This window comes from Ictidomys tridecemlineatus, chromosome 12 (assembly GCF_052094955.1).
Source record: "Ictidomys tridecemlineatus isolate mIctTri1 chromosome 12, mIctTri1.hap1, whole genome shotgun sequence".
NCBI classification, from domain to species: Eukaryota; Metazoa; Chordata; class Mammalia; order Rodentia; family Sciuridae; genus Ictidomys; species Ictidomys tridecemlineatus.
This window is the reverse complement of record NC_135488.1, coordinates 92,044,264-92,070,461: the sequence shown is the minus strand read 5'-3', so window position 1 is coordinate 92,070,461 and position 26,198 is coordinate 92,044,264. Positions and strand designations below refer to the sequence as shown.

The following is a 26,198-nucleotide window of genomic DNA, read 5'->3' as shown; positions in this document are numbered from 1 at the left end:
TGTACAGTAGGAGGGTTAGAATCATTATCTAATGTATACTTTAATGTATACTCTTCTAAAATATTTATCAACTTCATTCAGGGACTCCTACCTTTCCTCCATTCCATGATTCAAGTGTTTGCAGGGAGCCTTCAGAAAAAAGGCAGCTTGCAGTAATATAAAAAATGACTAGACTGTAATTCTGGAGAGTCAGCTTCTTTTTTTCTGTTCAACCAATTTAGTCCTGTGTGCTTGCAGATAGTGCTACTGGCTCACAGAAATGTGATAATTAATGACTTTATATTTAAGAAGGGCTTAGTAGCTTAGTACTCTGATATGTGGACCTTTTCAAGCAGATGATTTTAGGCAGAAATAACACAGCTTGTCATTTGTTAGGCCTTGTGTTCAGTAAAAAGTTCAGCCCTAAGAATTTTGCCTACCTTAACAAGAAAGGTCCCTCCCTCTCTGTGTGAATTGCATGCATCTTTACTGGTTGTTGGGTCACAGGAAGCTTGCCATTCTCTTTCAGTTTGCAAATAAAGTGCATCTTAGATTTCCTTATCTTTAAACAAGTGAAGATAAATTAGGTTATAAGTGGAAGAATGTTCAGGGGTTGAGATCATCAATTCAGCTCTTGGCAGGTGTGAGTCTAAAAGGCTTCTTTGTAGAACAGAAAGTTACCACCAGTTGTGCACCTGCTCCCTAGAAAAGGGACCAGGGATCAAAGGCTGCCTTAGGAGAACTAACTCAATACATGTTGGAAGTGGCTTTGTTTCTTCTTCCTAATAGGTGGCATGTCTGGGCACCTAACAGGAGACAGTGTGTGTGAATGGGCTTGGAGAAAGTAAAATGGCTAACCACATGCATGATGTAGGATCACTTAGACAGTGGCAAACAAACTCAGTACCAGCAGAGATGTTCTGCGTGGTTTGTGGTTGCGAGAGGCAGCAGAGAAAATGCAGAGACCTTGTTCTCCTCTCACGTTACAGCTGACCTTTTCCTGCAACAGATAAAGAGTATAACAAGAGTCTGAATATGATCAATAATAATTAAGATGGGGAAGGGGTGGAAGGAGCCTTGTTAACACTAACTACCAATTCTGAGCTCATCGGACTTAGCCTCACTGACAAAATTTAGAAGAGGTTGGGAAGTCTATTGGGAACTGGGAACTGGACGTAGTGGGGTGTGGTCCAATAGCAAAGGAACACTGGGAAAGCCATGGGGTAAAGACATACAGTTGGAAAGCACTCAATGCTCTGGGGAATGTTTCCTCCTCTCCTTGGTTAGTTGTCCCCAGTGCCTCTCACCCACAGTTCAAAAGTTATTTCAGGTGATCAGATAATAAAAGTTCAAGAACTCCAAGCCTGGGGAAAGAATCTGGGATGGTTGGGAGGGGAAGTCCTTTCAGGGATACATCTCACGGAGAAGTAGAAGTTTCTGAGAGAGAACTGGCAATTATTGTGTGCAAGTATTTTCTTTGGCAGGGAAGGAGTAGTTGACAAGACAAGAATCTGTGTTTCCAGTTCTTGTTTCCTTAATCAACACCCTCAGGGCATCTCAGAGGCTGAGGTAAAGGGAAGTCTCTATACTGCCTTCCTTGAGGACAAACCTTTATCCTACAGGATGAGATGGGTTTGTAAGAATCTGCTGTGGAGGGTGTTCAAGGGAGGGAGGAGATGCACTGAAATGAGCACTGAGAAGTTGATAATCATAATTTTAAAAAAAATTCTGATCTCACATGTTCATTTCTCCTAAAATTGAGGACAGGTGCTTCAAAATCTTCAAATGATTAATTTGGAATTAATCAAAATTACAGAATGGATGGAAATAATTTCTTACCTTGTTTTAAAAGTTCAGGAACCTTTCAGAGAAGGAATTTTCCTAGCTGGACTTAAAGAAAATATTCTTATTCTCTTATGTTCTTGTTTATTATAAACAAGCAAATTCATTTTAACATTTACTCTTTATTGTGTTGTATGAAGTACCTAAGTAATGCCAGTATGTACTGTACTAAAATACTCATATTTCCAAATAGCATTACGTGGTGTAGCCCACAGTCTCTGCAGAAGCGTCATGAGTAACCTGTGCCTTTACACTTTAAAATCCGTTGTTGGCTGCTGTTAGAAGTATGGTAACAGACGAAGGAAAAAAAAAAAAAGCCAAGAATGAATATGCTTGTCTAAACTCACATATACACAGCTTACAATGGAACCCTAATGGAAACAAGTCAAATGACATTTGATGTGTTATCTATAAAATGTAGACTCTGCAATAAAAAGCCAAAGGCACATAAAAATATATTTTAACTTTAAAAATAACTTAGTTACAGTAATACCTTGCTTGTGTCTTACCAACATGTAGCTGACAGTCAAAATTTTGCAATATAGATATAATATATAAGGGATATATAAGAACTACAAGAAAATCCCCCAAACCCATAAAATTGCTCAAATGTGAAAACAGAGAAAAGTTTTAACACTGTAGAATTTGCTATCATGAGCCCAAACAATATCATATACAAAAGAGTCTAGAAAAAAAGGCTTAGGTGTTAAAATTTGGACTTTCTCTGAACTCATATAAACTGTTGGAGTACTGTGAAGTTTCTTAGTGTGACTTGCTCAGCTCTCCATAGCTAGTGCCAATCCTGGCCAAGGCAGATTTCTTATGCGTCTGCAAACCAAAAAAAATGTTAGCTGAACATCAATCAGCAGTGCCCGCCCAAAATGGGTTCTGACTCATTTCCTCTTTTTGCCAGGACAGGGTTTTTGTTGTTGCTTTTTTCTAAACTGTTTTTGCAAACAGGGCATAACAGGTAAAAAAATATTTTGTAGGAACAATTATTTTAGAAAACGCATCACGTAACTGCAAAAAAACAGCCAGGGAAGCTCTTCTCTTCAACTGTGGTTAGCTGAGCTTCTGTTTTTTTTTTGTTTATTTTGGTACCTTTTACCCCAAAGGAAAAGAGCTGGCATCCTGTTACTTATTTTTATCCATGACATTCAGCACCTCATCCAAAAGCGAGGGCCCAAGATCCAGCTGGAGGGAGAGGAGGGAACCTGTGAGGTCAGAGAGGGACTCCTGGGATTTGGTCTTTCCCTTCCCCTGCTCACATGGAGAGGGATGGTCAAACATGTCCTCGGCCGGCCAGTCGGCATACTGTTCGGACAGGCTGGAGGAGTGGCTGTCCCTGCCCTGGCTGGACTGCGATGCTGAGCCACTGGAGCCCCACGAGGCATCTCCCTGGTGGATGGTCCCATTCTCCAGCACACGGCTTTTCTCCTGAGCTTTCTCCTCCATGACGGGCTCACAGCTGAGCCTGGGCAGCTTCGGTGGCCCAAAGGACTCCTGTTTGGCATTAAATGTCACCGGTGACAATAAGGGCAACATAAGAGCTTGGGACCCTCCGATGGTGGGGAGGGAGATGGCGTTTTTGAGCACGGGGGAGGGCGTTTCTGAGAACACGGAGTCCGAGGTGCTGTTGGCCCGCAGGAACTCGTAGTGCCCGGGCAGCTGGCCCGAGCGGGCCTTCTCCTGGTTGCCAGGCAGAAGCTCGTAGTTCCCCTGAAGGAAGGAAATGTCCCCGAAGACGTCGTGCTGGCCCTCTTTGCCGATGTGAATGGTGTGGCGAAAGTCTCCCAGGGGGGGACTAATCATGTCAGGAGACAAAATGTCCCTCAGCTTGAACTTCTTCCCTTTCTTGTTGTTGGCAGCTTTAAGGTAGATCGGGGTCTTGGCTGGCATTTTGGAATTTGAGAATTGTCTATTTCACCAAAGGGGAAAGGGGCCACTCTCTGCACAGATGTTCCACGTTCCCCCAAAGTCCTTCTGGCTAGGAACTGTCACATCATTTTCCTTGAGTGGCGCAGAAGTGGCTCTGAGATGAGATGGGGTCCGAGACACCTGGTTGAGCTCACGGCCACGTGGGGCTTCCTGGAGAGTGGGTTACATCATCCAATCCCTTCCAGGGCGAGGGGAGACCTGGAGAAGAAACCAAAGTGGTTTTAGTCTTTGGATGCTTCAGGGTTCACTCTGGCCTGTACACAATGGCAGGGCCACTTTCCACCTACAGCCCAACTTTATCTTGTTTCCTTCCTCTAAGCAGGATAACAACTTTTAATCTTAGTAAGGGATTTATTAATCTCAGTTGACTTAGTTTCCTGAAAACAGGGGAAAAAAAGAGAATGAGGGACTTAAAAACTGTAAAACTATGACATCAATGCCTTGGTAAATTAATTTTTTAGTTATACATAATATTAGGCTTCATTTGACATAATTATGAAAGGAGGGAATATAATTTGCCCTAATTCAATCCCCAATACTTCCCATTTCCCTTTCCTCTTCCTCCCCCTGTTCCCTTCCCTCCACCCTACTGATCTTTCTGCTATGTATAGGTCTTCTTTTTTCTTTTTTTCACTAGTGTCTTCCAGATATACATAAAGGTGAGATTTACTGTGGAATATTCACATGTATACATAGGAAGGTTGGGTCAGATTCATACCACTGTTCTTCCATTTTTCTATCCCTTGTCTTTGTCCCCTCAATCCCCTTCCTCTATTCCACTGATCTCTCTTCTATTTTGGACATATTTAAATATGGCTATGGACACAATTTTCTGAACAAGTCTAAGATTTTAGTCCTTTCCTTCTATTCTAAGAAGAAAGTCTATGACGATGAAACTTATTAAGTATATTTTCTTTTTTGTGCTTTGGTGTACGCACAGTAGCAACGCTGACAGTACTTTTTTTTGTTGAGTTCTGTATATAAATAAAACTAATGTAATCAAATAAACAGTCTAACAGGAAAGAGGCTGTATTACGGCTTGGATATGAGGTACACCCCTCCACCAAAAGCTCATATCAGGTAATAGAGCAATATTCAGAGGTAAAATGATCAGATTTTAAGAGCTGAAACCTAATCGGTGGAGCAATGCATTTGCTGGATTAATCATCTGAAGGCTGTACTGCATAGCAAGTGGGGCCTGGCTGGAGTAAGGAGGTCACCAGGGACATGACTTTGGGGTTTATATTTTGTCCCTGGCACCTCTTTCTCTCTCTCTGTTTCTAGCTGCCATGAGCTGAGTAATGTCCCTCTGCCATGCCCTTCCAACATGGCGTTCTGCCTCATCGTGGGCCCAGAGCAAGAGAGTCAACTGACCACAGACTGAACCTCTGAAACTGTGAGCCCAAATCAACTTTTCCGCCTCTACGCTGTTCCTGTCAGGTATTTTGGTCATGTTAACAAAAAGCTAACACAAACTGAAAAGTCATTTATTAAGTGACAGTGACTATTATGTAGGAGTCCAACAAAATCTTCTTAAGATGCATTCCTATAGATAAGAAAATGGAAATTAGAAGGAAAAAATGACCCTTTTTCAATAATATAATCAAAAGAGCTAGAGCTGGAATCAAGCTGTTGCAGAGAACTGAGCTGACAAGGATTTGAGGATATGAAGGTATTTTGAGGTGGAAAGAACAAAACTGCTCCATTTCAAAGAAAATAAAAACCATTGTGATAATATAAAATAGACTGGGCCTTCACTTGGAAACATTATCGGTAAGGCTTGGCTTTCTCCCTGGGGTAGGAATAATTCTAAGCAAACCCTGTGATCTGCCTGCTGATATTAATGCCTCTGTGGATAGAACCTACGACTTCTTTCTGTACAAAATAGTATGGTAAAGGCGATATGCCATGCCTCAGTTAGGTTACACTACAAGAAGAACCCATCTGAGCTGATGGGAGAGAGACCGCCATTGCTGATTTTGAAGAAGTAAGCTGTCGTGCTACGACAGGCCCATTAGATGAATTCCGACAATGATATTGGAGAACATGTCATTCCCCAGTCAAGTGTCAGATGAGACACAGCCCTGGCCCACAGAAACTGTAAGATAACATGAGATAACAAATAGGGGCTGTTGTAAGCCACTAGGTCTGTAGTAATTTGTTACCAGCATAGAAAACACAATCTCCCTGGCCATACAACATGATAAGATTAGAAGAGAAGAGCTACATGAAGGTTTTGGGGGATGTCAGGCCTTCATTTACTGAAGAGAAACTCTTATCTCTTGAAAATAATCTTCCGACTCTTCAGCTGCCTCAGTTGACATGGAGAGGCTAAATTCTTCTCCATCTTTGTTGCAACTTCTCCCATATGGCTTTCCAGTCTTGGCAGCAGAGCCTGCCAATAAATATTCTGAGGGTTGGTTAGATGGTGGCTTGAAGAGAGCCACATTTGTTTTGTAGCAGCTGGAGGCTGTCTGCATCTGCTCCATATTTCTTTCCTTTCAGCAAGAGTTTTAAATTGACTTGCCAGTGGCAGGTGACAAGAACGGTGCTCCACCACCCACTGGCAAAGGTAACAACTAGCTCTGTTAGGAAAGTGGCCTGCCCAGGGTGCAGCAGGCTGTCCAGCAACTAGGCCTGAGAAAGCCAAGCTTGATGAGCTAGACACCTGGTCCCACCGTGGCTCTGGGTGTGCAGAGGCCCGGGCAGCAGCAGGAACGTATGCTCCCACTCTGAATGGGCTGACCACAGAGCTGCCAAACAAGACAGGATCATAGTCCTGGTGTTAATTTTAGCTCTGATTTGGGTCTTGTCCCAGTAACACAAGTTGAGACCTTGGGTCTTCCTGCTAAAACATCAGAACTTCCTGCCTGTTTAAATGCTCAATACTGGGTCCCAGCCTAGGATTCCTGGTACCACTGTCCTGCTCTCTGGGCACAGGATAGATGACTGCCTGCAGGAGCCAAGACTGCAGGAGGTGGTGAGCAGCTCTGAAGAACAGCTGCGCATGGGAGCAGTGGTCCTCAGCACACAAGGCTGGACGCAGCTGCTGTGGAGACACTGCGACTCAGGGCCACACAAGGGCTGCTTGTGGCCAGCTGGTGAAGCTGGGTTACTCCAGGCTGGGACCTGGGAGAGGAGCTTCCAAATAAGTTTTTAAAAATCCCATGACTATGTAGCCAGAGAGCAGTTCTTTGCCCCTCTGCTTGGGTCGCTCACACCAGCCCTTTAACTGGAAAAGGATCTGGGATGGTGAGGACGATAAGGGGATCCTGCTCTTGGAGGCACAGGGGATGAGCTCTGCAGCCCTCCAGGCAGAGGCTCCTGCAGCTTAGCAAGAGTTGCATTTTATGTTAGTGGCAGGAAGACAAAGGTTGGAGGGAAATGGCTGAAAGCAAAGGAAAAGGTAAGAGAGCTTAGAAGCTGTAGGTGGTGATTCTGCAGAGTTTTTTCTTTCTTTTCTTTGCCTTTTTTTTTTTTTTTTTTTGACTACTTTCCATAGTTTTTACTGCCTGACTTCTGGGCTTCTAGGACTTCAAAAATAATAATTTATATTTAATGTCTACTCTGTGCCATTCCTAAGAGCTCCCCAATACATCTCAAGTTAAAAAAAAAAAAAGGAATTCTGGGCAAATATGACAGGCTTGCAACTTTAAATGAGTTGGTGTCTGTGATGTTGCGGAAGCATCTGGGAGCTCTGACCTAGTCCCACTCTATCTTATCTGCTATCTGTCCTCCTCTCAGCTGGAGGCACCCAGTCTTCCTCTTAGGAGAGGGGATCCAGTGCTCCTGTCTCTTACTGACCACTTCCCCCTCTCCTTCCTGAACACTCTGGGCTCCCAGCTTATCAGCCAGTGGACCCCTACAAAGCTCGATCAGTTTTCCTCTTTTCCTTTCCAAGATGACTGCTCTTTTAACACCATCTCTGCCATGGCTTATGCAGCAACCTAATGAGGTGGCTTATCCACTAGTAAAAGGGACAGATCGTGGAGAGGGCATGTCAGTCTCGCAGGAGCCAGCAGCACCTTTGTATGACAGAGCAGCCTGGAAGTCAGGCACTGTTCCAACCTTTGATGTGGAACCCAGGAGGATGCAGTTTCTAGTATATTAATTTCCTGATTTTACAAATGAGACACTACTGAGGCACAAAAGTCAAGTCATCCTGCCAAGGTCACATGCTATCAAGCACTAAGCCAGGAGGCTGGGCTCTGGGGTTTAAGATCTTGACCTGTCATTGAATGAGCACACTCTCTGAGAATTCAATGAGCCCAAATCATAAAGGGGTCACATGTCAAAGCCTGTTTAAGACACAACTGTGTGGCAATGCCCTGGGCTGATGAGGACCAGGAACCCTCCTCCCCTGCCACACACTGACAGCAGAAGCATGAACAGGTCCAACTTCAATGGAAGACAGTTTGGCAATATCTATAAAAACTGCCAATCATGTGCTTTCTGATCCCAGATTCCCTAATAGGGACGTATTCCACTTACATATATGGGGAAAAAAGTACAGAGTGTTCAAACCAGCACAGTTTATAACAGCTGAGAGATGGAAACAACCTAACTGTCCACCTTCACAGGGCTGGTTAAATAAATTAAGTATATCCATGCAAATGAATACTAATTACATCTCATTAAACGATGAAGTTTTTAACATGTACCAATGACAAGAAACCAAAGATGCACATCTTCAAAGGAATAAAAAGTTGCAAAACTGTGTAAATATATTTGCTCTGGGTGGTAAGTTTATATAATATTTCTGGAAGCATACATAAGAAGTTAATACTGGAGGTGACTGCTCTCAGGGGAAGTGGATGGAAAGGAAGGAGGCGAAAAACAAAGTTTTCAGGCTATATCTTTTTCTGATTTTGGATTTTGAAATCATTTCAATGAATTGACTACTTAATAATAAAAAATGCAGGGGCCTCAGATTATACTCTTTTGGAAAGCCTGTTTTACACATGGTACTTAGGTCCTACAAAGGCTGTGGAACTTAAGATTTATGGATCAGAACACCAACATTTCTACAAGAAAATGTGTTCAAAGGCAAAGCAGGCATGACAGTATATAGACATGAAGCCCTCCCAGGAGGGCTGAGCCTCCTGTCATTCAGGCTTGGCAAAGGGTCAGGCCACTTCTTCCCATTGTGATCAGGCCTTTGCTGAAGAGGGCACTGAATGATACTGTGCGGAGTGGGCAAAGATTGCAGAAGTGTTTTCAGTCAGAAGAGAAATGAGAAAAGCCAAGAGGCAAGAGAGCACAGGATGCTGGAGGAATGGCAGGGCATCCTCACCGAGAGAGGACAGGCAGGTGGAGTTGCCGAGGCTCAGGGCACAGGTCTCAGCTTGGGAGATGGCTAGTGACACAGATGGTCACTCACACTCAGGCCTTCCCCTTCCCAACTCCATTGCTTTCCTGCAGTGAGGGCTCCCTTTTTCACCCTGCAATTCACTTTTGTGCATCTCCAGCTTTCTTTAGTCATCATACTTCTATTCTTGTTCTCTTCCCTGAATCTTAAAAGTCAGACAGAAAGAAAGGTTCCTATGCATAGCCCTTTCTCAAAAGCCCTGCCCTTGTCCCTGAAATCTGAACTCTCCATGATTGCTAATCCCTGTCTCCTAGTTCTTAGATCATGCTTTGCTTCTTTTTCCCCACTTAGATGGACACTCGAGATAATACTCTTTGGAAATTTAGATTCCTTTGAAAACAAACACTGCAGTTCCTGGGCACTGGAGAGGAAAGCCTTGCCAACAACAAGGCCCAGCTCCCCAGGGAGCCACTTGGCATCCTCTCAAGGTGAGAATGCCCAGCAGATGGATATGGGATGCAGAGTCCGGCTGGGAATGGACATACTCCCACTTACAGGTATCTGTGAGAAATCCAAGGTGTCAAGACACAAAGAACCCCAGAGGAAGACAGAGCCACCCTCTTATTTTTCTTTGTGGTGCCAGGGAACAAACCCAGGGCCTCACGCCTGCTCAGCAAGGGCTCTTCCATTAAACTACACTGCCCGCCCAAAGCCACACTTTTGATAAAGAAGGCAGACAGCTGAATGGTCACTATTCATTAGGCTGGACAATTTTAGGTACTTGTGACTGCCTTTAGTATAAATGGCAGCAATAGTAGAAATAATCACAGTAACAACAATTATATGAAGGAAAAATAATCTTGAAGCAGAACTTTGCTTCATTTGTCTATCATCCTTTTGGCAAATAAAATAATTACTTTAGATACCAAAACAGAGCAACGACTAAGAAGGGGAAAGCAAGGGGTTATGAAAAAAAAACACAGACTGAAAAATCAGTTCCTAAATTACTCAGAGTTGACTGTATTGGCAGCCCATAGGGCTCTGAAAAGAACAAAGAGTTTGGGATTGAAAAAAAAAATCCCATTTATTTTAAGAAAAGAATGTTTGATTTTTTTCTTCTAATTGTTTTTAGATGAATTCTTAAGAGAGAAAGGGTACAAAAAATTTCATGCATCCTGCAAAACAGGTTGCTCTGTTAATTTAAAACGCACATGTGTGAAAACAGGGGCAGGTGGGGTGAGCAGGGTGCTACTCCCCCAAGGGACCAGAGGCCCTCTTCCTTTCTGCTTCTTGCAGGAAGTGAGCCGCATTCCACGCCCCTCTGGCTTAGCTGTCACATCCTTCAAGGTCATCCCAACTTCTGATCATGTTTCCCTTTGCCTCAGCACAAGCGTCTGTGTACTTCTCCTACCAGCACCTGGCCACTGTCATCAGCATTCAGACAAAAATACGAAAGTTATTCCTCTTTCCTGTCTGAATCAACAGTCCTAGGGAAGAACTATGACTCAGGCAAGCACCCTCCACTGCCTCCCCACCTCCATCTTTGGGGCATTTCTCTGCTGCCCACCAGGGAAAGAAGATAAATATTTCACTGCACTCAGACACTGGACAACCGAATTGGGCCCTGAGCTTCACACTTTAGAAGGGACAAAGGCCACCTGGAACATGTTCCTACAAGTTCTAAGGAGGGCAGCTGGGAACACATGAGAAGAAGTGGAAAGAATACTATAACAGCTTAATGAAAACTAATAGAGAGGGAAAATTAATCCTTAGGGATCTAAAGGATTCATTTAATCGTAATGGAAAAGGGATTAACTTGTTCTGGGAGGCCCTAGGGTTACTAAGCAGAAACTACAAGGAAACCGACTGTTTCTTGAAAGATGGAGTGGGCTTCTAGGAGCATGGGCTGAGAACACTCAGACTTTCCCTGGAAAAAGCTTTCTGTTTGAACATGGCTATGCTTTACTAATACAGCGATGACCGCCAACCTTTGGTATCAGAAACACGAAAGTATTGCTACAATGTGGGCATTTGTGCCAATCCTTCTGCAAACCTCTGTAGGAGGGTTTCTCTAAATCAGAAAAAGAATTTTAAAACTGGGGGGGGGGGATCATAGTGTTAGAAATTTGGCATTAAACTGAAAATCCAAGACAGAAATCAGTGTAACCAGAGAACACCCAGTCAACAGCATCCTACAGGACATGCTTTTCATACTTCTAGTCTGTTCCACTCCGCCCGTTTGAAAAGATAAGATGGCTTTTCTATTTTTAGATTCTTATCCTCTCCCCAAAGCATCTAAACTGAGGACAGACCTATGTGTTCAAAACGGTGAAGCTCCACTAACTGAGTTCCCGGCGCCGAGCCCCACCATGCAGACCTCAGGGTGAGCAGGATGTATTTTACGGACCCTCTCAGAAAGCCTGATACGTCTCACCTTCCACTATTTATAAATGGACAGATGTTGATGATTCAGCTACAGCTAGTATTTACTTTCCTTTTACAACCCTGACTCTATAGAGACCCACGAATACCATATGGGAGACTCACTGCTGATGAGTGCACTCCTCAAGTTTATAGGATCTAATTGTACCATTTGAAAGAACTTGTAGAAGCAAAATTGGATGACAGAACGTCCACCTCTCAAAGTACCAACACTTTTGAAGAGAGGCCATTAGAGCCTTTTTGCCTATAAAAAATGAGTTATTGGGGAGGACTCAAAAGGCACATTGATCCCTGACAGTTATAATGAGGCAGGCGGAGGGCAGGTTCTTTCATGCTGGGTTCTTTGTGCATGACTGGCTTTACACGAGACTGTGCCTCAGGGCTGGTCAGAAGTGCCGAGCCAAGTGCTCCAGGCTTTTGTTTGGTGGGTAGGAATCTACTAAGGTCACTGCTGTGAAATGCTTCTGTGCTTTCCTAACTGACGAATCCTATTTGGTCCAGTGCCACTAAAAAGTCAATATCAATACAGGAATAACCTTATTCATTCTAAACTGCTCAAAAGCAAAAAACTTTGGAAGCTGCTTAGTTGCTCATATAAAAACAGACATTTAAGTCAGCAATCATTCTGTGCAAAATTCCACTTCTAACAATAGTAACGTCAAATGATCCAAAATGACAAGTTGACAGAAATTCGGAGTATGGTCTCTTGGTCCGTGCCACCTGAGATAGCCATGTTCCTAGTCCTTTGCCTTTATGCACAGTCTCAGATTTTGGCCCTCTGAACACTCTTATTTCCCTAGACGGGATGAGGGTCAGATATGGGATTTCCATGTTCTTCCCTCGTCCTGCTAGGGTCCTCTGCGATCATCCATGCTTCTTAGACGAATCACACCAGCGCCAGATGTCTTTGTAATTTGGTGGTGATCACTGTATTCTAAACCACTTCCACGACAGACCTCCCTGTGTTAGCTGTATACATGTCCATACACACGTATTTCTAGCTAGGCCGAAAGCTCTTCTGTAAGCATAGGCTGGGTCTTTCTCCTCCTTTTGCCTCCCACAACACATGGCATGCAGTGAAGTTCAAATTTGGAATTGTTAAACCCATCATGTTAGCTCTTCTATCACAAGACGCAGGTTGATTTGCTCCCAATACAGATCTACAGAGGCTCCCTAAAAAGCAAAATTCGAAATGCTTGGTTCTGTAAAGAATCTCCATGTGTGAAGAGTAATGGCTAAAATTTGAGTGCTTGCTCCAGGTCAGGCAGGTATTATCTCTTGCTATGCAGAAAAGAGACTTCTTAGGAAATAGTTTCAGATTAAGCCCACATCTCAGGTTCATCAGAAAAAATGTGGGGGAGCTAGGATTTCAGCCACAGCTGCACTTTGACCACTGCAGGCCTGATAACCTGAAAACTGCCAACGAAGAAAACCTATTCTGAAACCTGGCCGTGTGAAGAGGAATGATGCATTCCTATCTCACCATCAAGGAGAGACAGAGATGCTAACCTGACCTCCCCAGAAACCAGAAGAAAGTAAAAAAGGGTCCTAGACACTTGCTGCTCCAGCCTCTCCACTCACTAGGACTTCTCAGTATTTTTGCTATTGTCAAAAACAATCTCAGAAGGAATTTGACTTTGTGTTAAAGGTCAAAAGATTAAAATTTTAAACCAATAAAAAGCCCTCTGAGTCTCAAGGAAAAAAAAAACCCAAACATCCTGTTCTTAGAAAATATTGTCAAGTGCTATTAATTTTTTTCCCAGAGGAAGCACATGCATGTGACAGAGTGCAATCACACAGCTTTGACAAGGGACAATGACTCCCTTCCCTCACTTTGGACACTTCCCTCCTAACTTTCTAAAACTAAGAACCCTGTATTCCTTATAGGGAATGTCCTCCTGCCTCCTTACCATCCGCCACTACGCACAACATCTTCCAGGACCTGCTTCGCTCACTTCCTTCCTGGAGGAAGTCTCTAATTCCCCTAGGGACACCAGGCTTGCTGATGCCTTGCTTGGAGGTTTTCTTGGGCTGTGTAACACTTACGTGATTTGTTATTTTCCTGTTTTGTGATTTTATGTCTAGTATGTCTAGGTAGATGGGAGGGACTGAAAGAATAAGGTAAGCAACGGTGCCGTACATGACAGCTTTTGTTGATACAAACCTCCCCTAGCACTTCTTGGGTTTGGAATACAGAAGACTCTCAAATTTAACTGAATAAGCCTTTTTAGGTTTCCTTCTGCCCTCTCTTAAGTTAAGGATCCATAAACAACAGTGGGCAAGTCAAATCTGGCCCCTTGCCTGTTTTTGTAAGTAGCTTTATTAGAACACATTCATTTATGTATTGTCTGTCGCTTGGTGGTTCTCAACTGAGCATGATTCCCACATCCCTTCCCGGGTGACATCTGGCAATGTCTGGAGACATTTTTGATTCCATGACAGGAGGCGCTTCTGGCATTTTGTGGGTACATTTTGTAGTAATGTTGCTAAACATTCCTACAATGCCTAGGATGTTCCCTAGAACAGTAATCTGGGGTCAAATCTCAGTGGTGCTGAGACTGAGAAGTTCCAGCATAGTTGCTTTTGCCCTACAAGGTCAAAGTTGAGTATCTGGATATGGATTGCATGTGGCTCTCCAAACCTAAATATTGATTCCTTACCCAAAAAAAAAAAAAAAAAAGTTTGAGCCCTGCTTTAGATGTTGGCATTTTTTCATAAAAATGAGTTGGAGGGATATCCATCTTCCTGCAATCATAGCCAGCGTGTGTATTCAACTACCACTTCTAATGGTGACTTCCAAATTCGAACTTCAGCCCACACATGTCTGCTTTAGTCTAGACCAGTGCTACTCAAAGTGCGGCCATGGACTAGGGCCAGCCCATGACAACATAAGTAAAAATACCTATATAAACTTTTGACATTGCCTAACAAACGTCATCAGTAAACTGCCCCCTCCACTCACTGAAGAGGCTACTGGCAAACCTGGGAGCTAGGTATTGTTGGGCTTGTGTGGGAAGTACCCGTGGCCCACGCTGTACACTCAACTGTGCACAGTATCATTATACAATAGATTAGAAATTGAAACAAACAACAAAATGAAAAGTAGTGGCCCTTCTCAGACAGTTTGAGAAGCCCTGGACTTTCCCCCTTTGGTGTTTTGGACTCCTCCACTTTGCTTCCCTTAGACACTCCGTTTTTATTCTTTCTGCCTGCCTCCAACACTTTCTTCTCTTAAACAATGGCAGAAATCATCCAACTGCAAAACCCAGTTGTCATTCCAACTCCTTCCCCTGCCTCATTTTCCCAGTCAAGTCCTGTCATCTGTGTCTTCAGTTTAGCTGGGCTGCTGTCTCTCCTTGTCCATCCTCCCTGTCTCCACCTGCCTCCTGGCCCTCACCATCTGCTGCATGAGGATATTTGCCTCCCTGCCTGTCTCCCTGTACTCAGCCCCCCCACCACCACCACTTTATCTTCCAAACTACACCAGGTGAGCTATGTAGAATTCTCAAGTCACCTTGTCACTGTCTACTTAGGGACAGACAGACCTGCCCTGAAAATCTGGGGCACTGCCCACCCAGCAGCAATACTTCCTGCCAGCTCACAAGGCCTCCTGAACTCCCAGTGCCAAGTGCATACCTTACACCTACCAGTTACCACTCGGTTCTGTCTGTTCACCTGTCCACTCAGTTGTCATCTGGGAGAGAGAACTAGATCTTCATAGTAGGTTCTAAATAAATGTTTGTGGAATGAACGAGCAGGTCAGAAGGCATGAAACAGTTGCTGTGATTCTCTTCCTTATCAACCCTCCCCGACCTGCTGAAAACGTAAGGTGAAGTTTTTCTGTAACTTCTACAGGGAAAAAAGGTAATTTAACAAAGTACTCCCACCTCTTTTGTTATGGCAAAAGCTCTTGTTCATTTTTACTCTCTTGTAAGACATTTTAAGTCTTCTTCTGTCATGCTGTGTATCAACGCTAGCCAGAGTAATTCTACATAATGGTGCACATCTTTGGGATTAGGGCAAATATTTGTGGACGTGCTGTTTAAATGGGAAATGACTTTTATCCATGACTGCAATGTGCAAACAGTGTCTTAGTCAAGACTCAAGGAAAATCTGACAAAACAGTCCCCTGCATGATTCTGATCCCCTGGTTATATTCAAGTCATACTTGAAGAATGACACCCTGGAGAAACAATGGGCTTGCTCTCCTGCCATTTCCTTTCAAAAGGAAGTGGGTTGGGGGGAACTTGGCTAATGCAGCCTAAAATGTATTAGGAAATCTCAAGAAACTACAATGGACATTCTATAGAAAAGGGAAGCCCAAGGCAGAGCAATAATCACAGGAAAGGACTTCACACTGTGGGAGTCCAGATTTCCAGAGCCTGAGGAGTAAGTAACATCCTAAGGTCCTACAAATCTTTGCCTGCTGATCATAGAAACATTTTCTAGAACCTCTGGAAATCTATAGTTATTTAAGCAATACACATAGACAAATGATTTGATTTCTAGAGAGACAATTGCTAGGTATCACATCCATCTTCAATGAAACTGTGTGGTTCCAGCAGAGGAAATAAATGTTAAGTAGGCACTGATAAGAAGTTCACTCAGCATGCAGGGAACTGCTAGAGGGTAGATTACATAGCAAATGCTGAGTTTAGCAAAGCATGAGAAGAATCTTATCCATAGGTCAACTGACTTGAAAGACACAGCAGATGCTCTTATCACGGATAACATGGGACTCCTGGGGAGCCTCCATGTGCTAGTGACAACAGGGGGTCCAAAATCACCTTGATGGACTTGAGTAGGGGCAAGATGGAAGTCCACGAGAATAAACTGAACTAACAACAAGTCAGAAATCCTATGATTGGGTTGAAGTTAATTCTATAATCACACGAATGTGGCAGGATGTGGCTGGCAGTTCTTATGAAAACCGACCTGGGCATTCTGTTCACTGCAAGCTGTGAGCCAACAGTATGAGGCGGTGGCTGGAAGCTGCAGCCCTCTGAGTGTCCCTGCACAGACCACACAGCAGGGATCCTGCCACATCCAGCATGTCTGGAACTCATAGGGAACCCACCTTACCAGGAGCTCTGGAAGCCAGCACCCACCAGAGGAAGGCAGCTAGGTGGCACAAGTAGAGTGACAGCAGATGGAACTGATAACACCTGACAAGCTGTTAGGTGACAGTTACAGCTACAGAAGTCCCAAAGAAGGAACTAGTCATGTGCTGAGGATGATCAGGAAGCCAGGTGGGGCTCGGTAAGGAAGCAGTGTGAAGCAGCATGAGTTAGCAGCCCAAAGAGTGAGAGAGAGGCCATCTCAGGAAGTTGTGGCTAAGCCTCAGATGGCAGCTGGGACCCCTGAGGTGAGGGGTGGAGGGAGGGAAGGAGGAGCTTGAGAGAGCACTCCTGGGGACATCCTCTGGCCCAGGGTCTTCATTTAAAGGAGCAGCCCCTGGTCTGCACATGCTTACACAAAGAGAATGGTAAAAACTATATATTCATTTGTGCTCAAGATTTATTTATATTTAATATGAGAGACAAAGTATTTTAGGAGAGTGGTTCTTCACACTCTATTCAGTGTCCCTTGGACTCAAGGAAAACACTTCTGGAACAGTGGTGAAGGGTTGGAAGATGGAGGAGGGTGGGGCTGACCTCTGTTGCCTTTAGCCAAAGACATGTTACTATTTGCTGGAACAGTGGGCTGAACACTTTCTTTCTTTCCTTGCCTAAAAAAATGTTGGAAAGAGAACCAGGTTAAGAAAAGATTCTTGCTTCATGTCAGTAAAACTCTTAGGGCCTCAGTTTTTTCATGTCAAAATGGAAGAGTAGGGCTGAGATAAAGTCCCTTTCAGCTATGAAATGTTAGGATCCTATAGTTCTAAACATGTGTAGAAACATCAGGCTTCTAAGGAATTTCAAAGAAAAAAATATAATTTATTTAATGAAAGTAAGACTATCCTAAGTATCAGAATATTTTTTTCTAGCTATAATTTTCAACATCCCTTTTCATGCTTCCTGGTAGTAACCTAAGGGTGCCAAGTGGTGTCAGGGACTTCCTCTGGGAACCTCAGGCTCCTCATCTGTAAAGTAGGAAGATTAATGGCAGACATCTTCTTAGGAACAGAAAATAAGGTGCTTGACAAAGGCCTGGTTGGCAAAAAGCCCAAATCAATGGGGGTGGGGGGTACTTATTATTAGTAATTACTAAAAAAAAAAAATTAAACAAAAACAACAAAAAACACAAAACACTAGAGCTGTTGAAGGAATAAGAGGAGCTGGAAACTTCACTGTGGAAGTTTCTTCCAAACTTCTTTCTTTTAGACCTTGGGGTCTGTTCACCTTCTGGACTGTTTAATTATAATGTGAACAACTCCCAAATGTTCTGGTTCTAATTCTACATCTCAAGAAAAAAAAAATATATATATATATAAATAACTCGAAGGAAGTCCTTGCTTTATTCCACTTGCCTTGGCCCTGAGATCTGCCTGCAGGATGGCATCGGAAGCAGCACCTTCCCCCAGGTGAGCCCCTGGCCTAACACTCTCACCAGGAATTCAGAGCAGAACCACTGACATCCATGCATGCTAAACTTACTAGGAGGCCAAAACGCAACTATATTTCAGAAGACATTTCATTTCTTGAGAGCAAGAAAACTGTTTCCCAGTGCTGTGACATGTATACAGGGAGTCATGTGGCTCCAGCTGGTTCACCCAGTGAGATGTGGCTTCCATGTCCCTTCACCCACCCCAGCTTGGTCACCCATGTATTCATTTGATAACAAACCTACTGAGGGCCTATCAAGTACTGGAAGTATGGAAAGACAGAGGGCAAATAAGCACACCCACAGGTAAATGGCTCACATTGGAGGCTGGTGAGAGGTCTAGGCCAGCACTAGGAAATACAATCACAATCACCCCTGGGGCACAGGAAACCTTGTTAGAGATGGCAACTGCTCAGTTGTGAAGATGAGAAGGAAACAATTTCCACAGTACCCTTGGATGATCGTTACCAGAAGAACCAAATGAGGGGGGGTTCCTGCCCTTGAATATTTTGTAGCCTAGGAAGAAATAATTTTAGTACAGCCCAAATTAAATAAGGATGTCATAGGAAGGATTGGATAAATGGGTAGGACTAGACTGTCTACTTTTTCATTAGGTTCTTTTGTAAAACAGAAGGATACCAAGATAAAGTAGGTTCAGTCCCTGTTTCCCAGGTACTCCAATTAGGCAGCTACATAAGTCAACCAGTGACCACTGTAAACGTAATAAGTATCACGATAGAAGGCATCAGATTCTATAGCAATGCCACAGATAATGAAAAAGAGAATTTGAAGTGTACAAATTGAGAGCTTGGGGCTTAGAGAATCCTGAGACACTCTCTCCTGTTTCACAGATGAGAAGATAGAGCTGACCCAGACAAGGAGAGGGATTTGCCTATGACTAGCTGGTCATTCAAAAGCATGGAGCCTCATCTCCTGCTGGGGTAAAATCAATGTTTTGAGTCTGAACTGACCCAAGGCAAAGAGAAGTTTAAAAAAAAAAATAAATATATATATAAAAAGGGTAAGAAATCAAACACATTCCAAAACAGCAAAACCACATTTTACCAAATGTGCCTTTGCTTGTTTTAAAAATGTGTGTAGCCTAAATGATGATGTGTTTGAATAGGTCTCTTTCAACTAAATACATGACAGTGATCTATCATTGGCATGATGGTGTCTACAAGTCTGACCTTCAAGTTGTCACCAGAACATGACTGATTCCCAAGTGTGTAGGCTGTCTAAATAGAGGTCTGCCTTTGAAGTTCCCTGCCTTCCAGTCTGCTCAGGCTGCTCTGCAGAGAACTACACTGGTCTGTTTTCCAAGCTTTCACATTATTATTAGTATGATAGTGCTGCTAAGAGGTACCGCAGATCCTGGCTCATTGGATTCTAGAGCACCAAATGCCTCAAGTTAAAGGTGAAGAAAGACTCTGAAAGGTCAATTACACCATTTGGGTCAAACTAAGACTACTATCAGAAAGCTACGTTTTCTGATTTTCATGTCTTTTGATTGTTCTCAGACCAGCCTACAGTTGCTCTGGGGGCAAAACAACTGGAGAAAACTCTGGATGCCATCTCCATGTTGAGATTTACAGTGCACACTGCCATGATAAATGCTTTGAAAACTCTTGCAGAAAAGGGCCTTCATCAAACTGGTTTCCCACAGAACCTGCTTCTGATGCTAGTCGAGTCTCAATTTATTCAAGCGATGGTGCCCCATTATCTAAATGCAGGCAGGTGACCACTGCCATACTTGCAACAAAGAGCTAAAAACTAGAAAGCAAATCCTATCTTTCTCAAAATAGCAAATCATTTCCAAATCACTGACAATCCTTTATTTTTAACATTTTAAATTTGGGATTCTAGAGTTCTACTATTAATGCATGACTTAGGCAAGCAGTAAGAACCAAGTGAACACTAGTTTGGAACTCACTGACTTGACTACTTAGAAACAGTAATTTTTAAAATATCCAGTGTCATGCTTTATAGTAGAAAACTGTAGAGTTAAATTTTTAAAACTGCCTCTCCACCAGAAGTTCTGTCAGACTCAGTTCATTTGCATGCAGCTCTGGAGAAACTTGGCATTGAACTATATGAAAAGGCCAAAGAAGGCATTTTCTTAAGGAAGGATCTACCCGATTATTGCTATAGAACTGTTTGGCTACTTATTCATTACAGTTTTAGGGGGTGTAGTTTTCTTTTACAGACTAAAGGGAAGGGAAAGGAAAAGAGAAGGTTCTAAATGGAAGAGGATAGCTCCAGGCCTATTGCTTTTGGTTTGGGGGCAACCTGTCCCTTCCAGAACCTCTACTGCAGTCTGCACAGCCCCCTGCGCAGGTTTTCAGTTCATCACAAACTCAGAGCATCAAAGGTGATGAAGGCCAGGGGGGCTGTACAAGGCACACTCCTCCCAAAGCCTCCTCGCTCTATCTTCCACACCAGAAGTTTATCTGGCAGCACGCAGGGCATGTGCAGAACTGTTACCAATCCCCCTTCTGCCCAGAATGGAGACCAGTGCCTTCCTGCCCAGCCTCCTTGTGGTTCCTGCCTTGTCCTTAGCTCCAGGACAATATCATGACCACACATGTGCTCAGCATCCCAAGTGCTGGGGACTGCTGGGTCAGGCCTCATGGATATGGTGGCTGTCCAGACTTGGCCTCTGGACCTCCAACCCCCAACTATGAAGCAAAGACACAGACCTACTTTTTTCCTGGCTGCTGAAATTCCCTGTCCCTGGCTGTGGCCTGGCTTGTTTTCTCATTCCAGAGTCCTACATTTTTTACCTAGTAAATCTCTTCATTCATTGTATAAACTGCTTGTGTCGACTTTGGCAGTTTTGTGCTGGATCTGCTGTAGACCACTGTTGCCTTATGCATGGGACTGGACCATCTCTAATAAAATACTTTATGCTGTATTCCCTAAGGATAGCAATTATTGTCATTTTCCTTTGTGGGGTGACACTGTGAGATAGAGAGTAATATAAAATGAGTTCCTTGCCAGAGGCCAAAAGCTATAGCAATAATCAGATTTAGTAACTTCCCTGCTCCCCCTCCTCCCCGGTGCTGGGGATATGGTATCAATACAAGGTCAAATCCACATGATTTCAAACTTGACTTTGCTACTTACTTAGCTATGTGACCTTGGCTAATACTGAACTGTCCTGAGCCTATAGTCTCATCAGGAAAAGAAGCACTATACCATCTATTTCGAAAAATGTTAAATGAGAGAAATAGTGTCAAGTCCTTAGTAAAACAACAGAAACAACAATGAAACATCATGGTTGTGCCCTTACTCTAGGCCTGACACTGTTCTGAGTACATTATGTTATTCAACTCCTTTAATCCTCAGGGTGATATTATTATAATTTTTACTACTGATAAACTGAGATACACAAGCTAAGGAGCTTGCCCAAAGACACATAAATATTAAGTATCAGAAACAGGCCCTCTACCCAGGCAGTCTGACCTACATTATCTAATAATTTCACGGTTCTTTCCCATCCCTTTAACTCAAAGAGCTGTGGACTTTCATGTAGAATTACCCACTCACGCAAGCACACATGTGTTGTTAAACTGCATGTACATGTGGAGGTATGTTCCTTGCTGTATAACTTTAGGCAAGTTATGTACCCCATCTGTTCTCAGTCTCTACAACTGTAAAATTGGAATATTAACAGTTCTTTTTTTATAGAATGATTGTTGGCAATAAATGAGTTTGTCAAAGTAAAGGGCTAAGATGACCACTTGGCACTTAGGACCAGCCTCACGGAGAAAGTACTTTTAACATCAAAAGTAATGAACAAAGTCGTGTATTAGGAGAATATTCTGGCTTCCAAGCTTGGTAGAGATTTTGTGGCTGGCTGAATCTACTAGTTTCAGATGGCTATACTTGTTCTCTGATAAACATACTGCACTTAAAATAGATTTTAAGCTCTTATTCAATCAATGAAAAGAAAAACAGATCCACAGGATTCTGGTTAAAAAAAAAAAATTAGATGGGGCCTATATGAAATCAACTGAAAGAACAAGCCTATGTAATTGTTTAAAAAAAAAAAAAAATCAGAGCAGTCTTCCCAGAGGCTTTTAGGTTGTGAATTGTGTTCCACCCACAGGATAAATGCTATGGCTAATGGGCAAAGAGCTTGTGAAAATTTTATGGCTTGCTAAAAATCTTTGGGTGATATAGGTTAAAGTATCTTTATCCCCAACACTGTTGAATACCAGGAATTTTATAAGTGAAAAAGGGCAGCTTTTGTGAACATGTTGGACATAAAACAAAACACCACATTAAAGGAAAAGCTGGAGAGCAGACAGGGAAAACTAGCTCAGGGGAGCCCTTGTGCATTTGTTGTAAGGCTTTGAATTTATGCATCTTGCACCACATTTAAATTTGCAATAAAAAGCAAAAAGAAAAAAAGTATTACGTATTACTCTAGCTGCCTTTACATGTCCTATTGAGATACAAAACAGAATTTTAGTGCTCAGAATGATTCAGGGGGGAGTTCATCTTAATTCATGTCTGTTGGGGCTGCCACAGCCTCAGCACCATGTTCCAATCATGGAATTCATAATGTAAATCTCTAGCAGATGACACCACTGCAAAACAGAAATTGCCATGGACCCAGAAATGCATTCAAAAATTTCCTCTAAAGTTCTTATCTGTGAGCCAGGGGGCAGGGACTTTGGTAGTCCAGTTTTATGTGATGGATAGATAAAGCCTACCTTGGAAGACTTGGTGAAGGACTTTTAACTGTTCTTTAAATACAGAAAATGATCTTTATCAGGCCAAGGATGTAGCTAAGTGGTGGAGTGTTTGCCTGGCATGTGCCAGGCCCTGGGTTCCACCCCTAGCACTATAAAAAGAAATGATCTTTATCATTTATTTCACATGTGACAGTGCTAAACATTTCACAACTGCCCCACCTTATTTCTGAGTGCTTTATTTGGGAAAGGGTTTAGCTGCCAGTAAAAGCCCATACAAATTACAGGTGGTCTCAAAGGGATTTCTGGAACTATCCAGAAAAAGAAGTTACATTTCCTAGTTGTTAGATGGAAGGATCTTTTATAAGTTAGTATATTCCATGTATTTTAAATCAACTTAGGGATACCTCTGATACATCCTGGATGCTTCCTGGTGAGGCTTTTCTTCCCTATGATGTTTAGGTTAAGTCTCTCAGGCTGTCTTTGCTATTAAAGCAGGGACATCTGCTTCACTCCTCATTTTTTTTTTTTCCTTTTTTCAAAGGCAGCACCTCCAAGAAACTCTGGGATACTGTGAGAACTAAGAGCTGGGGGATGGGGAAGGAATCTGTCTCCCTAACACATTCATCAGCTCCCTCCCCAGAGCCCCCTATACACTCAGCACACAGCAGCCCACTCTCCCAAATACCCAGGACTGGAAAGATTCATGTTGCAATACCCTCCTGACATTCCTCTTCCTGCCCTCATTTTAATTCACTCACTTAAAAAAAAAAAAAAAGGAAAATGTAATTACTTGACTGTCAGCCTGGGCTGCACTCTGGGGCTTTTACTCCTTTCAACACAGCTGTGCTCCCGGCTTTGATGCTGCTGTCCACGAAGCCTGTCCCAGCCACAGCCCAGCTCTCGGTAATGTAACATTCAAGTGCATATTTATTTTTAAACTGACCTCTCCTAGACTGTACTGTATAAAGGAGGTCCTGCCAAAAAAATATGCTACTTTCTATTTATAAGATGAAACACATGCCTCCCAAAGGCGAGAGGGGGATGGAGTATAATAATTCATAACGAAAAAATGACTGGCCAGATCCATTCGTCCTCACATGCCTGATACTTGTCTGTGTCAAGACAGTTTCAAGGAGAAAGAAAAAAAATAATCTTGTAAACGCTTCAGCTGTTCAGAAACCACAGTCAGGGGGGAAAAAAATCAACTGCCAGAACGACAGGTTGGAGCCCCAGCAACAATGCCCTCCGTAAAGAGTGGGAAGAGCAACCGGGAGGGGGGGTGGCGATGCCATAGCAGGTCTGCACAGTGCACCCATGTGGGGCCCTGATGCAAATCCACCACGCGAGGGGCGCGGTAGCCAAGTACGGTTTATTCTCAGATGGAAAAATGCAACGCACGCCCAGAACGGTTCTGTCAATAGCTTGGAGGGTGCAGTGAAGCCGCACAGCCCCACCCTGAAAAGTGATAGGCATAAATGGTGGAGCCCAGCGTCCTGGTAGCGCTGCCCGACCCCCCTCCAGGTTTGCCTTCTGTCCCCTTTGGTACCTCGGACACCAGATCAGCAGGCAAAGCCCTTGATATTCCCGCTCCCTGCAGGTTTCCAAGCCTAACACCAGCGCGTGCCGGAAGCAACCACGGCCGCGGGTCGGAAAGACTCAGGTAGAGAAGGAGCCCAGGGCTGGCACCAACTCACCAGCAGCCGCCAAGGATCCAGCCGCTACCACGGGGCCAGCCGGCCGGCACCGACGCCCGCCGCGGCGCACGCAGTGCCTGCCGGTGCGCGCAGATCCAGTGGGTCGGCCCTCTCGGCGCCGGCTCACAGCATTATCCGCTCGGGGACGGTGTGAAGACTCCCCAGGTTGGCGTCCAGGCTGGCCCTGCCGGGGCCCCGCCGCTCCTCTACGCAGCTCCGCGCTGCTGGGTCGCGATCGAAGAAGGTGCGAACCAGACTGAGCACTGGGCAGCCAGCCCCGAGCCCCGAACCTGCAGGAGGCGGGGCGGCGCGGGGCGGGGCCGGGAGCGCGGGGCGGACCGGCCGGGGCGGGGCGGAGGGCGCGGGCGCCGGCTGGCCCTCCCGCCGCGGTACCTGTACCTCGGCCCCCCCGGCCGCCTGGCGCAAGCGCAGGGGTCAGCAGCGGCGGCGGGGCCGGTGGGCCCTCGGAGGACAATGGAAGCCCATTGTTTTCTTCCCTCTGCCACCTCCCGAGATGTGGCTTTCTCGGAGGAGAAGCCTCTTTCTGCTCCCCGGGCACAAAGAAAGATCGCGGGACTCTGGGTTCCAAGAGGGTCCCGAGGTGATGCGGTCCGTAGGGTGCTCGCAGACAAAAGGACTCCCCCCGCCCGCGGGACGCTCGCGCTAAACCTCGTGTTCCCACCTCCGCCGATCCCACCAAGCCAACCTAGCCGTGCCAGGCTCCGGCGCGGCGGCGAGCAGCCGAGGCTGGGGGAAGGGGAGCGGTGCCACCTGACTGCGCCGCTCTAGCCGGCCACAGTTCCCGGGGCCTTTCGCTGCCGGGGCTCGTGGGAGAAGGGGAGGGTCGCGTTCTGTCAATTTCCACTTTGCTCCCCTCGCAGCTGCAGCTAAAACCCGGAGAGCGGATCTGGCTCCCTGGAGACGCCAGGGCTCCGGGCTGGAAGAGTGGGCGCGCGAAGAAACGCAGACGCTGCAGGTTTTTCCTGTCCAGAGGGCCGCGTTTCCTCTTTCCCTCAAAGAGGTTTACCTAAAGCTGAGGAGGCGGGTGGCGTCTGCCCCAGATGCACCGTGGGGCGCAAGTGGGCAGCTGCGGGGCCGCGAGCGTAAAATTCCGCGTGTAGAGACACCTGCGCCCGTCGGTCATTCCGGCCGCCCGCGCAGCACGTCCCGCCCCTCCGCCCTGGGCGGGAGGGTGAGCCCGGTGAATTAATGCTAATTTTCTTAATCGGCCTCCGTCTTTTCCTCAGCGATTCGTCCGCCTAGGGAAGGACTCAGAGGCAGGAAAGGGAGGCGTTTCCGGTTGTGAAGTCGCAGCCCTTAGGGTTGGCTTGGAGAGGTGGCTGGGACTCCCGGGAGACGACGCTTTGGGTCTGGACCTAGCCCGGAGACTCTCAGGTTGCATGGAAATCCTGGCACAAAGCTGAGACCCTCTGGGAGACTTTGGCTTTCCCAAGCAGTATCAACTTCAGGTCATCACCGCGATGGCCCGGGCCTGTCTGAAACCTTAGAGGGTACACGTTAAGCCAACGTTGTAAACCACGGCCCACGATAAGGTGAAGTTGAAAAGGAAGCGGACACAACTGCTGGAAAGCAAAATACTTGGGTGGAGTGTTAAAAGCCTCAAAGAAAATAATAGTTGGCGGGTCAAATGGCCATGAGGCCTGAAGTCAAATACAAAACTCTGCTGAAGTGATGTTAGAAATTTAACAAGCAAAACAGTCCCTGTAGATAAGAGACCTGGCATTGTTT

At 44.8% G+C, this 26,198-nt stretch overlaps 1 protein-coding gene across 2 annotated transcripts; it reads right to left on the bottom strand.

Annotated features, from left to right (window-relative positions):
• Positions 1–1,923: 1,923 nt before the first annotated feature.
• Positions 1,924–25,670, bottom strand: Cdc42ep3 (CDC42 effector protein 3). Of its 2 annotated transcripts, none has more exons than XM_021734071.3 (2): positions 25,477–25,670; positions 1,924–3,957 (listed from the first exon to the last, which is right to left on the bottom strand). In XM_021734071.3, the coding sequence occupies exon 2, from the start codon at positions 3,718–3,720 to the stop codon at positions 2,956–2,958; it is 765 nt and encodes a 254-aa protein (XP_021589746.1). In that variant the 5' UTR covers positions 3,721–3,957; positions 25,477–25,670; the 3' UTR covers positions 1,924–2,955. The 2 variants fall into 2 exon arrangements, with proteins under 2 accessions (XP_021589746.1, XP_005336597.1); XM_005336540.5 differs by lacking the exon at positions 25,477–25,670 and adding an exon at positions 24,450–24,589.
• Between the last annotated feature and the right edge of the window lie 528 nt (positions 25,671–26,198).

Coding starts and splice junctions, on each gene's coding strand:
- Cdc42ep3 (XM_021734071.3), bottom strand. CDS start 3,720: ATGCCAGCCAAGACCCCGATCTACCTTAAAGCTGCCAACAACAAGAAA.